A 14,706-nucleotide genomic window follows, 5' to 3' on the forward strand; every position below is an offset into this window, starting at 1 on the left:
CATGAAACGGGGTAAATTTAGCACAAAATATTATACCCATGCAGCGCACATTTGCTGACTGAAACTTCTCATCACACAGTAAAACTTTTGTTTATCTGAGTTTCCTTAAGCTGACATAACTGCATGAGAAAACATGTGATATTTAATTCTATTGTGTTCAGAAATACCTTGCTTAATTGAAAATAAATTCATGCGCCAGTAGAAAGTATATGTTTATTAAATATAACGGAGACAGGAACACTTGAGAATCATAAAAATGAAATCAAATGCATTTTTTTTTTCTTCTTCGTGCTATGGGAGCTTGGAGGTTGAGAGTCTCTTAACATGTCTCTCAAGGTGAACCTCTTGTTGGTACTGCTTTAACATCAGTGTTAAGAAAGATAGAAAGCAGAGAGATTTGTAAGAGCTGGGAAGACGTTGTATATATATATATATATATATATATATATATATATATATATATATATATATATATATATATATATATATATATATATATATATATATATGTATATATATATATATATATATATATATATATATATATATATTATATAAAGAGAGAGACTTGGTGAAAAAGATGAGACAGCAAAAGCAGGCCGGCAGGATGTGAAGGATGTATTGAGAGTAGAATTGATGCCTACGATGGGAAGTTGACAATAGAGGTCGGCAGAAGGGGAAAGAAAGGTTCTGAGTTTGAAGATTGATCGGTCTTCAGGGAGACGAGTAGAGCTTGTCAGGTAAAGCCACGGGGATAAAATCAGCCTCCGTTTGGTGTAAAGAACGGGTGCCAGTTTTTCTTTCTTCTATATAGAACAGAAAACAGGAGAATGAAAGTATGAAGAATATAAGTAAGACGTTCTAAAAACAGAAGAATTTACAGTGGGAAAAATCCCATCTCTATGATGTAGGATAACCCTTTAATCCATATGCTATTTTAAGCCATCAATCTTCTTTACTTCATTTTCTTCTCTTGTTTCTCCTCAACTCAGCCAAAAGCTAAGATTCAAAAACACGAGGGAAAAGCAAGATGCCTTTATTATTTGAAAATATTCACTATCAGACAAATTTTCCTTTCAAGAGAAATGGTAATTAAATTTTAAAGTTGAAAATTATCCATTATTTCCTTAGTACAGTCTGTTTAAGTAAATGTAATTCTTAACAGTAGTTTAGCACATAAGTATCCGTTCTATGCGCTACAAGAATAAAGTTGAATTAACATAAAAACGAAGAAATTTATTACTTTATATGTAAAACTTGTCTCCTTTTCCCTTTAAGGGGGCAGACTACTAAATATTTTTCAAAAGCTAACAATATTTCTTTGCCAGTTTTTTGCAAGTGAAAAGAGATAATGAAATGTAACCTACCTCAGTAATAAATTATGTTATTCTACACTAGGGTGTATCGAAAAAAACTTTTTTTCGAAATCCGGTTACGGCTAGTGCGGATTTTTGGCCAATTGGCATCAATAAAACGTATAAAAAATCTCAACTCGATCAGACAACTCCTTCTGCTGCCGAGTAGAGCCCAAATATTAGAAAAATCAACAAAAGATTCACTTTTCAACTGATTTTCCAAAAAACATTTTTTAAATATTTCCTATATTTTTCGGTCTTTTAAATTATTGAAATAGCATTGAAAAGGGGAAATAAATACATAAAACAAATTTATTACGGTTATTTCTGTACACCACAAGCATAAAAACATAGTTAATTATTTGTAAAAATGCACTGATTTTCTGGCGTATCGTACAATTAAATTTTAATATAAAATTATTGAAGTCTCTTGAATAACGAAGAAAACACTTTAGCGCTAAATTCTAAGAGCAGTAATAGTATAAATAATTTGCTCCCAGTGCCGTATGCATCTGCTTATCACACTAGATCACCTGCCGCCCACCTCTCCCCGAACGCCTCTTCTCTTGTACTTGCCCAGCTGAAAGGATCGGTCTTATCAGTCGCCAGTAGTCAACCAGCTGTGTCGAACGTGATTGTCGCTGCTTGAGTTATTTATTAGTGCTGTAGGAAATTTTAACTAAATAATTTGTTTTCGTGTGAAGTGCAGTATGTAGAAGTGAGAACAGTGTTTCAGTTGTGTTAAGTACTTTTTATTAGGAAGAGAGTGACAGATACGCTGACGTTATGGCATCGACAAGTTTGTTACGGTCTGACGTTAGGAATAGCATTATTGGGACACCCAAGGAATTGGGTAGAACACAGCTACCAACCGTTGAAATGTATTGAGACAATACGCCAGAAAATCAGTGCATTTTTACAAATAATTAACTAGGTTTTATGCTTGTGGTGTACAGAAATAACCGTAATAAATTTGTTTTATGTATTTATTTCTCCTTTTCAATGCTATTTCAATAATTTAAAAGACCGAAAAATATAGGAAATATTTAAAAAATATTTTTTTTTGGAAAATCAGTTGAAAAGTGAATCTTTTGTTGATTTTTCTAATATTTGGGCTCTACTCGGCAGCAGAAGGAGTTGTCTGATCGAGTTGAGATTTTTCATACGTTTTATTGATGCCATTTGGCCAAAAATCCGCACTAGCCGTAACCGGATTTCGAAAAAAAGTTTTTTTTTTTCGATACACCCTATTCTACACCCGAAAACATGAATCGTAAGAATTTTCAGAGTTGCCATCCATAGAAATTACAGTGTGACCAGAAGTTGAATTACCCAAAAATCTAGCTTATGACAGCGACTAGAAAAATGAATTCAACGGCAACTGATAACTTATCATGCTGTCTATGTTTCCTGTTAACTACATTTAAATAATAAAGGGTACAAAATAAATAACTTTTATGTATCAGTAGAATTAAAAAACAAATATTATTTAAAAAATAATTAACAAGGAACACATACAGCATGATAAGTCATCAATTATCGTTTAGTTCATTTTTCTAGTCGCTGCCATAACCTAATTTTTTGGGTAATTCGAATTCTGGTCACACAGTAATTTCTATGGATGGCAATACTGAAAATTATTCCAAATTGTATTTTCGGGTATAAAATAACATTATCTATTACTGACAGAAGTTACATTTCATTATCTCTTTTCGCTTACGAAAAACCGTCGAAAGAAAAATTCTTAGCTTTTGAAAAATATTTAATAGTCTGCCCCTTAACAAGCGGAATTTTCGTAACTGATGATACTCGTGTCCTCTTCTTTTATCCAAGATTATGAAATGAATTTCGCACCTCCAACTTAAGTGAATCCTCTCATCGAGCATTTTCTCAAAAAGTAACCAGAAATTTGATTATTAGAAGAAATGTCCTCTTTCTTCCCTTAAAAGCAAGATTTTCGGAAATCCTTAAAAACGCTCTTTTACTTTTTAAAGTCGGAGGTTGTTGGGGATGTTTGCAATTTCAGTTACTTGTTTTTACATTGATCTGGCAATATTGATAACCAGTAGTGATTGATTTGGCAACAGTGAAAGTAGTAGTAAGAGTGAGTGTTAAAGCATCAACATGAGGAACAATTTCTACCAGGCTCATCAGAGCAATCATTTAGTGCAGTGTTAAACTTTTGTTACCTTTGTGCATTTTAAACGTTTATAATTTTAGATATTGTAGTACAGTAGAAATAAAATGAGTGTGGCTCATTTTCAATGTGGATTTCAGTTCACTATTGCAAGTACCAAGGCATTTCATACTCAAACATTTGGTCCTCCTGGCCTGGGTCGTATCCATAAAGACAATAACAACAGTGATAGTTAACTGATCCAGTGATTTTTGTCAGTGTGTGTGTATGTTCAAGTAACAATTGCTAGTGCTTCAATGACTATGTCAGTTCCAGTGACTAGTGCGGTGAAGTGACAATATCACAGCTACAGAAGCGGACAAAGGAAAGTAAGACTATTGTTTTTATTCAGCACTTCCAAACCGTAAGTTTTTAAATCTGAACAATGTAAGAAAAATAGTTGCAGCGTCTTTTAAAACAAAGATCAAATATAAAAGGACAAATTACACGCACAGAAGAATTTGTTTCTTCATTTAGTGAGTCACAGAATATAACAGAAATACTGACACGAGCAGAACATTTAGCAGAATTAAGGACGAAATTTGATGACATTCAAACTACGTTAGAAATTGAAAACACGAGCAAAGATCATGAACCTTATAGAGTAGAGATGGAAAATAAGTACTTTCAATTAAAATCTAAAGTACGTATTATAGTTGATCACAGTAGGCATAGGGAAAACAAAGGTAACATTGAAGGAATAGTATCAGATATAACGATAACGTTACACTATCATCATTAGCTTTACCTAAATTTGAAGGCAAATACGAGAATTGGTTAGCTTTTTCTGACAGCTTTAAGGCAATGATACACAACAATGTTAAACTAGTAAATGTTCAAAAACTGTATTATCTAATTTCAGTCTTAAAAGGTGAAGTACTTCAGTTAGTACAGCATTTGCCCATAACAGAATAAAATTATCAGATAGCATGGAAACTTATCCGATATATATGGAAACAAAAGACTGATAGCAGCCACGCACGTTCGGGAAATTTTGCACATACAGTCAGCGAAAAAGGAAAGTGCTAGTGAGTTACGTCATTTTGTAAATACGTTCACAGGCAATATGAATGCTTTAAAGGCACTGAACTTAGACGTTTCTTTAGAAGAGGTAATATTACTTCAGCTATTCGTGGAGCGTATAGACAATCAAACTAGGCGTGAGTGGGAATTAAAACAAACTGATCAATCTTTTCCTCAATTATCTGACTTTTTTGCGCTGTTGAGCGTAATTGTCAAGCATTAGATAATATAAAATCTGTCAATGAATTTACAGATGAGAAACCAATCAAATTAAATACGGAGGTTAACAAAAATGCATCCAAATCACAGTCTTATGTAGCTGTTAATAATAATAATATCACACGTTCATTTTGTAAACAAGAACAGGAATTATTTGGCTGTGCGTCTTTCATAAAGCCAAGTCTCAAGACAAAGCGCGAGTGTTTAGTGCAAAACAAATTATGTTTTAATTGCTTCAAAGGTTCACACAGGATGAAAGATTGTAAATCTGGGCATTGTAAACATTGTAATGAAAAACGTAATTCGTTATTACATACACAAGTGAATAATTTGTAAATTTCAAGTGTAGGTTCAGATATTAAGGCCGTATCAGCTAATAATACAGAAAAGGGTAATGTTACTACCAATCAAATAGACGTACAAGGTTCATACCATAGTTTTAAGGTACAATCTTTATCTCAAGTGATGTTGTCCACAGCGTTAATAAAAGTGAGCGATCAGTTAGGTCAAGCACATTCATGCAGAGTGTTGTTAGAGAATGGGTCGCAGTCAAACTTCATTACAGAAGATTTAGTACAAAGGGTAAAACTACGTAAACGCAAGGTTTACATGCCAATACAAGGGATCAATAAATTTCTGTCACAAGCAACGCATGTTGTAGACGTTCAACTACATTCTAAAGTAAGTAATTATAGTTCATGTATTACTTGGGTAGCCTTACCTTGTATTACGACTGACCTACCATCATTACTAATTCAAATGAGGGATTGGTGTTTACCGAAAGATGGGAAGTTAGCAGACCCAACCTTTCACATTGCGGATAGGATAGACTTATTGATAGGAGCTGCAAGGTACGTCTTGCGACCTTGCTGATATTATATTTAAATATAATTGATATAATTTAAATATTGCTCTATTTAATAATTGTGTTTAATTATAGGTTAGAAATCCAGGCCTGGAGTATATTAATTATTGGTATATATTTATTCATTTATTTTATTATTATTAGTGTAAGGAAATATTTAATCAATTTATGTTGTATATTTATGTATATATATATTAGAGCATCATCCCCTATTATTTAAGAATTATTCATATTATTACTTACAGTTTAGCTAGTGCTAATCGTTGCTTTTTTCCATGCTAACTTTTTTTCTTGAAGCTTGTCGATGAGGCTAGCTGCTAAATCCATTGTATTTCAGTCTCCCTTACTGGGAATTTTCCATTTCGAGTAGTTGGCGCTAAAAAACTTTCTAAAGATTTTTTGTTGCTATTTTTTTTAGCAGGCCAAACCGTATAAAAAGGCTGCCTCCCCTATCTTCGGGGCTGTGCGTTTTGAGGATTTTTGAATGTAGGATCTTGGCTAGCCAGTCCGCTGCACTGTAAAAAAATAGTGCAGTTTGGAGAGAGTCCCCTCTAGTTAAAAACTGTATGTAGAGAAAATAGTGATTCTACTACATTACAGATGCCCGCTTAAGCAATTGAGCTTTGGCCGTTTAGATAGGATATTTAAATGATAGGGATTTAGGAAATAAGTTGTTATTTTTAGATGCTTAATCCTACGCCTATAACAGAGGCTATTGGAATACTATTGCTTGTTTAGAATGGGAGTATATAAGCTTCCTAAGGGTTTATGGCGGAGGTAAGTAACGCACGTATAGACTCGAGGTTTTGGTTCCGTCCTAGTGGTGGAGGAACATTAATTTTAAAATCCAAATGCGTTTGGGTTCGATCCCTGCTTATGTAATTATAGCATAATTAGGTGCTGTAAGATATTAGAGATTTCTTACTGCAACTTTTATTTAAGAGAGTGTTAGAGTGAGTATTTAACCAAATTTTTTTATTTCCTTGAGCGAAAGGAAATTTAAAGCCGTGAGCAAAGGCTGACAATCCTATTCCTAAAACCAACCTATTCTATATGATTATTTGCTTAAGCTTTTTTTTTTTTGTGATGGGGTTATATGCAAGGTACGTCTTGCGACCTTGCTGATATTATATTCAAATATAAATGATATAATTTAAATATTGCTCTATTTAATAATTGTGTTTATTTATAAGTTAAAAATCCAGGCCTGGAGTATATTAATTATTGGTATATATTTATTCATTTATTTTATTATTATTAGTGTAAGGAAATATTTAATCAATTTATGTTGTATATTTATGTATATATATATTAGAGCATCATCCCCTATTATTTAAGAATTAACCATATTATTATTTACAGTTTAGCTAGTTCTATCGTTGTTTTTTTTTTCATGCTAACTTTTTCTCTTAGAAGCCTGTCGAGGAGGCTAGCTGCTAAATCCATTGTATTTCAGTCTCCCTTACTGGGAATTTTCCATTTCGAGTAGTTGGCGCAAAAAAACTTTCTAAAGATTTTTTGTTGCTATTTTTTTTAGCAGGCCAAACCGTATAAAAAGGCTGCCTCCCCTATCTTCGTCGCTGTGCGTTTTGAGGATTCCTGAATGCAGGATCTTGGCCAGCCAGTCCGCTGCACTGTAAGAGAATAGTGCAGTTTGGAGAGAGCCCCCTCTAGTTAGAGACTGTATGTAGAGAGAATAGTGATTCTACTACATTACAGATGCCCGCTTAAGCAATTGAGCTTTGGCCGTTTAGATAGGATATTTAAATGATAGGGATTTAGGAAATAAGTTGTTATTTTTAGATGCTTAATCCTACGCCTATAACAGAGGCTATTGGATGTTTACTATTGCTTGTTTAGAATGGGAGTATATAAGCTTCCTAAGGGTCTATGGCGGAGGTGAGTGACGCACGTATAGACTCGAGGTTTTGGTTCCGTCCTAGTGGTGGAGGAACATTTATTTTGAATTCCAAATGCGTTTGGGTTCGATCCCTGCTTATGTAATTATAGCATATTTAGGTGCTGTAAGAGATTAGAGATTTCTCACTGCAACTTTCATTTAAGAGAGTGTTAGAGTGAGTATTTAACCAAATTCCTTTATTTCCTTGAGTGTAAGGAAATTTAGAGCCGTGAGTAAAGGCCGACAATCCTATCCCTAATACCAAACCTATCCTATAAAATTATTTGCTTAAGCTAGATAGAATCCTTTTGTGGACTTAACTTGGAGTCCCAGAGACAGGTTTAGGCCAGACAGTGACCTTTGAGTCAAGGTCCCGTCTTTAAAAGCAAGGAGTACGGTCCAGAAGTAACTGAATTCTGTAAACCGTATTTCCATAGGTCCCTGCTATAATAGAGAGTAATTTGATTAATAAGGAAATTAGGATTTCTAGAGTTTAGATTAAAATACTTCCTTTCTCCATTAGTTATTGGGGAAGGGTAAGAAGGAAGATAGAGTGCATATAGGGCGGAGTGGCGTCCTGAGTTAAAGTTAGTAACCTACCTTTAAATTAGAGTATTCTATTTGTAAATAAACGAATAATCTCCTATTTAATTTCTCGAAATTTCATTTAATATTCTTTGATATGAGCCTAATACCCTAGACATTACGAGCAGATACTTTGTAAGGACGTAGATAGGAAAGTTATGAATATTTAGAGAGTTGTTATCGTAAATTATACGGAACTGATATTCATACTTGGAAGAGATATAGAGAAACGAGAAATCGAGAATACGGAAAGAATTTTTTTTATTTACCTTCCAACGCCACCATACCATCTGACCGGGTTTGAATGGATTCGGTCGACGACCTCTATTGTAAATTTGTTTTCTGTTAGCATGTTTTCGTCTCTGTACCTCATTTGCGCGTTTGTAAGCAGTCTCCATTCTCAGTTGGATTTCCTGAACATATTTACAATAATTTGGTTCCTCTTGAACTTCTTTTTTTTTTCTTGGGTTTCATATAACGGGTGTTTAAAAGACCTTCCAAAGAATAGAAATGCTGGGCTGTATCCCGTAGCCGAACAAACTCTGGAATTTATTGCAAATTCAATAAGTTTAATATCTCTCGCCCAATTTTCATGCTTGTTAGCATACATGCCAAGTATTGTCTTTACATTTTTTATTATTTTTTTGCTTTTATTTCCCTTTGCTTTATAAGCGCTAATAAAATGACATCTTGTCTTAAGCAGACTCATTGTTTCTTTCCACAATTTTCCTGTAAATATTGAGTGATTGTCACTAGATATTTGAGAATAAGGTCAGTTTTGAACTTGAATTATTGTGTCACGTAGATGCTTCACGAAACAATAAGCGTCGTATGCGTTTTTCACAGTTAAATAACAGCAGTACTAAGAAAGTTCGAGTAGCTAACCCAGGCTATACTCTGAAGGACATTAGAGCACTTCAATATCAAAAATCGTTGCAAAAGTTTAATTTCACGAAAGAGGACTCCAACCTTGGTGGACCGAGTTCAAAAGATTCTTCCAATAATCCAGATGCTATTGTCAAGGATGGTTGTTTCTTGGATCTAATCACTGATGGTGAGGGATTAGATAACCTTCCCTTAACACCAGGTAAGGACTTAAACTTATCAGGTACTGTGAACGGAGTCGAAACGGCAAAAAGGAAGTTGGACTTCTAGTGAACAGCAATCTGCAAGTCGGTAGTGCAGATAAACCGAAAATCAGTACAAGTGAGTGAACAAGTAAAGTGAACAAATACCGAATTAAATGGGAAATTATTAATTTTTTTGCTTATGTTTTTTTTTAAAAAAAGACGGTCACGAGACTAAAAACTAAAGGGAAATTCTCCCTAAAAAATTTTAAGTCGTTACGAAATTAAATGAAAAATTTGTTTGTTTATGTTTTTTTGGAATTGTGATAGTGTTGTGATGAAAAATTTTTTGAAATATAAAACTGATCCGAACTATAAACTAAATACTCAAAGTAACAAGTGAGAACAATATTCTTTTTTTTCTCTTTTTTCTGTGATGGGGTTATATGCAAGTTACGTCTTGCGACCTTGCTGATATTATATTCAAATGTAATTGATATAATTTAAATATTGCTCTATTTAATAATTGTGTTTAATTATAGGTTAGAAATCCAGGCCTGGAGTATATTAATTATTGGTATATATTTATTCATTTATTTTATTATTATTAGTGTAAGGAAATATTTAATCAATTTATGTTGTATATTTATGTATATATATATTAGAGCATCATCCCCTATTATTTAAGAATTATTCATATTATTACTTACAGTTTAGCTAGTGCTAATCGTTGCTTTTTTTCATGCTAACTTTTTCTCTTGAAGCCTGTCGATGAGGCTAGCTGCTAAATCCATTGTATTTCAGTCTCCCTTACTGGGAATTTTCCATTTCGAGTAGTTGGCGCTAAAAAACTTTCTAAAGATTTTTTGTTGCTATTTTTTTTAGCAGGCCAAACCGTATAAAAAGGCTGCCTCCCCTATCTTCGGGGCTGTGCGTTTTGAGGATTTTTGAATGTAGGATCTTGGCCAGCCAGTCCGCTGCACTGTAAAAAAATAGTGCAGTTTGGAGAGAGTCCCCTCTAGTTAAAAACTGTATGTAGAGAAAATAGTGATTCTACTACATTACAGATGCCCGCTTAAGCAATTGAGCTTTGGCCGTTTAGATAGGATATTCAAATGATAGGGATTTAGGAAATAAGTTGTTATTTTTAGATGCTTAATCCTACGCCTATAACAGAGGCTATTGGATTACTATTGCTTGTTTAGAATGGGAGTATATAAGCTTCCTAAGGGTCTATGGCGGAGGTAAGTAACGCACGTATAGACTCGAGGTTTTGGTTCCGTCCTAGTGGTGGAGGAACATTAATTTTAAAATCCAAATGCGTTTGGGTTCGATCCCTGCTTATGTAATTATAGCATAATTATGTGCTGTAAGAGATTAGAGATTTCTCACTGCAACTTTCATTTAAGAGAGTGTTAGAGTGAGTATTTAACCAAATTCCTTTATTTCCTTGAGCGAAAGGAAATTTAAAGCCTTGAGCAAAGTCTGACAATCCTATTCCTAAAACCAACCTATCCTATATGATTATTTGCTTAAGCTAGATAGAATCCTTTTTTGTGGACTTATCTTGGAGTCCCAGAGACAGGTTTAGGCCAGACAGTGACCTATGAGTCAAGGTCCCGTCTTTAAAAGCAAGGAGTACGGTCCAGGAGTAACTGAATTCTGTAAACCGTATTTCCACAGGTCCCTGCTATAATAGAGAGTAAATTTAATTAATAAGGAAATTAGGATTTCTAGAGTTTAGATTAAAATACTTCCTTTCTCCATTAGTTATTGGGGAAGGGTAAGAAGGAAGGTAGAGTGCATATAGGGCGGAGTGGCGTCCTGAGATAAAGTTAGTACCCTACCTTTAAATTAGAAAATTCTATTTGTAAATAAACAAATAATCACCTAGTTAATTTCTCGAAAAATTCATTTAATATTCTTTGATATAAACCATATACCCTAGACATTACGAGCAAGTACTTTGTAAGAACGTAGATAAAAAGTTATAAATATTTAGAGAGTTGTTATCGTAAATTATACAGAACTGATATTCATATTTGAAAGAAATATAGAGAAACGAAAAATCGAGAATACGGACAAAATTGATTTTTATCTTCCAGAGCAGAAATTTTTTTGAAAATTCTACATCCAGAAAGATACTTCATCCATCTGCCAATTCGTCAGAGTACAGAATTTGGTTGGATATTCTCAGGATGTTATCATCATACTGGTGTAAGCTCAGCAGTTCCTGTTACGTGTTGTTTACGCAATGGAGATAATTTGGACACTAAGCTGCGACAATTTTGAGAAATTGAAGAAGACGAAGTTCGCCAAAAGTCCAGAAACAAACTGGAGTGTGAACAACATTTCATTCAACGCACAACAAAAGATGAAACATTAAAATTTATCGTGCGTCTTCCATTCCGATCAGGTCATCAAGTACTTGGAGATTCACTGAATTACGCAACGCAGAGATTTCTCCAATTAGAGAGAAGACTATTGCAACAGCCATCATTGCGGAAGAAATATAATAATTTCATGCAGGAATATGAGCAGCTAGGCCATATGGTACAGGTTGAAAGGAACAACACAGCAAACATAAAATATTATATCTCACATCATGCAGTAGTAAAAGAATCCAGCACCACCACCAAAGTACGTGTAGTGATTGATTCATCTGCCGAAACCTCAAACGGAGTATCACTAAATGACATAATAATAGTCGGTCCTATAATACAACAGGATTTGTATTCAATTTTGTTACGCTTAAGGAAACATCAGATAGCATTCTCTGCAGACATCGAGAAAATGTTCAGAGCAATTGGAGTACATGAATAAGATCAACAATATCAATGTATCATGGGGAGATAAACTACAAACAAACCAATTAGTGTTTTCAAACTGACCACAGTCACCTATGGCACCGCATGAGCGCCATTTTTGACCACAAGAGTGTTACAAGAATTGATTATGGAAGAAAAAATATATACCTGCAAGCGGAAAAGATATTACTCCAAGACTTTTATGTTGACAACTGTTTGTCAGGATGTTCCACAGTAGAAGAAGCTTTACAGTTGCAGTCGGAACTTATTTCATCATTGAAAAGACGTAATTTTGATCTTCGCAAGTGGTGTTCCAATTCAGAGGAAGTAGTGAATGTAGTATCCCCTGAACTCAGAGAAGTAAACTCATCAGTTCAGTTAACGAATGAAAAAAAAACATCAAAACGTTAGGTTTGGCTTGGTGTCCAAAATGAGACAAACTCCTAGTATGCAACAAATTTTCAAGTAATGACAGTGCAATAAACAAGCAGGACCACACAAAACTAGCAGTAACTTCAATTGCGTCATCAATATTTGATCCACTCTTACTTATAAGCCCAGTTGTTATTACTTATTACATACACTATGGAAAGAGAAACTTAGTTGGGATGACAGCATACCGACATCATTAATTACAGACTGGTTAAAGTTACTTAAACAGTTACCAGAAATGAATAACATCAGAGTTGACAGATGCATGCTGGGACAAGGGTCGGTGGCTCTGGTGCTTGGGGTCCCGGGTTCGATCCCAGCCCCCGCCAAGTGAACTTTGTGGTGGACAAACACCGTGTGCGTGGGTTTCCTCGGGGTTCTCCCGTTTCCTCCCACTTTCTTCATTCCACCATCATTTATTTAGCCTAACCGGCATAATCGTGGGACGTAAAACAAAGATTTCATTTTTTTGGGACAAGGGTCTCAAACAAATATTCAGTTACATGGATTCTCAGATGCTTCAGAACTTGGTATGGAGCATGCTACATTTAAGGTCAATTAATGAAGATGGGGAAGTAACAGTTCAACTGTTGTGTTCCAAGTTCAAGATGACACCAATAAAAAAGATAAGCATACCAAGATTGGTACTTTGTGCCGCATTGATGTTAGCAGAGGTGGTTCACAAAACGTTGCCAGTTCCAGAACTCAATATTTCAACAATAAAATTTTCGACAGATTCTTCAATCGTACTTTCATGGTTAGCATCAACATCTAATCGAATGAAGCCATTTGTTCCAAACAGAGTGTCGAGAATTCAAGTATACAGCAAATACAGTGATTGGAATTATGTATCCTCAGCTGAAAATCCTGCAGGCCTTATTTCACGCGGAGTGACAGTGCATCAGTTGAAGGATTCGGAGCTATGGTGGCATGCGCCAAAATGGTTAACGAAGGAAGAAGCGTTGTGGCCAAAAGTAGATATCGCTTCCATAGATTCTGAAGCAGCAGAAGAAAGAAAATGTACAGCCTTAGTAGTTACGACAAACAATTGGTTGTCAGACTTGTTTTCAAGGTATTTCAACTTAACGAAGCTTATTAACGTTTTGGGATATTGCAAACGCTTTATAAACAACACGAGAAATCCCAAGGATAAAAGAACAGGAATCTTATCGGGAATGGAACGAAATTTATCATTAAGAGATTCATTGAGGCATCACAATCCATCGCCTATCAGCAAGAACTACAAGCTCTCAAATCAAAGAAAGAAGTTCGTAAACAAAGTCAGCTATTCAATCTATATCCGTTTATAGATGGAGAAGGTTTACTTAGAGTTGGTGGAAGACAAGACAAAACTAATCTTGTTTACGATCCAAAAAACCAAATCATTCTACCTCCTAACCATGACTTCACAAAATTAATCGTGAGCAGTAAAACAAAAGATTACTCTATGCAGGATCTCAACTGCTAATTGCTTCAGTAAGGCAAAAATATTGGATTCCACACATAAGACAAGTTGTTCGGAAAGTTATCTACAAGTGCTTGATATTCATCAAATTGAATTGCTCAACGGTAGAACAACTGATGGGACAACTATCCAAACTACTCGCTGTTTTCTAAATTCTGGTGTAGACTTTAGTGGATACTACACGCTGAAGGCTGGAGTTACTAGAAGTAAGACCACAATCAAATGATATGTAGCCGTATTTGTATTTGTAGCCCTTGAACTATACATTTAGAACTAGTAAACGGTTTGACAGCTCAAGCATTTATAGCGGCCTTGAACAGATTCTTCGCACGCAGAGGCAAATGTTTGAATCTCTACAGTGACAATGCAACAAATTTCGTTGGTAGAAAACCAGAACTTGCCAGTTTACGTGGAATAATAATTTCTTCTGAATTCAACAAGCAAATTGAAGAATATGCAGCACAGGAATGATTCAACTAGCACTTTATACCATCATGTTCTCCACACCTGGCTGGAATCTGCAAAGCGGCAGTGAAGTCATTCAAGTATCATTTCAAAAGATTGGTTAACAATACAATTCTTAATATTGAAGAATTCAACACTTTAATGGTGGAAATTTAGACATGCTTAAACTCAAGACCCATCACATCTATATCCACTGATCCGAGGGATTTAACGTACTTAACACCAGGACACTTTATCATCGGAAGCCCTTTGACAAGCATTCCATTTCCAGGCTACACTGATACAAAAGATATCATGTTATCAAGATGGCAAAGAATTCAGAGGATGGTTCAACAACTTTGGACGCG

General features: G+C 34.8%; 1 protein-coding gene across 1 annotated transcript; it reads left to right on the top strand.

Annotated features, from left to right (window-relative positions):
• The first annotated feature begins 5,532 nt into the window (after window positions 1–5,532).
• On the top strand, window positions 5,533–12,013 carry LOC145679334 (uncharacterized). Its single transcript, XM_081749919.1, has 4 exons — window positions 5,533–5,624; window positions 6,348–6,415; window positions 8,929–9,210; window positions 11,607–12,013. Exons 1-4 carry the CDS (start codon window positions 5,533–5,535, stop codon window positions 12,011–12,013), a joined length of 849 nt encoding a protein of 282 aa, XP_081606045.1.
• The last annotated feature ends 2,693 nt before the right edge of the window (window positions 12,014–14,706 follow it).

The sequence above is a fragment of the Thermobia domestica genome, chromosome 2 (genome assembly GCF_964235325.1).
Source record: "Thermobia domestica chromosome 2, izTheDome1.hap1.1, whole genome shotgun sequence".
NCBI classification, from domain to species: Eukaryota; Metazoa; Arthropoda; class Insecta; order Zygentoma; family Lepismatidae; genus Thermobia; species Thermobia domestica.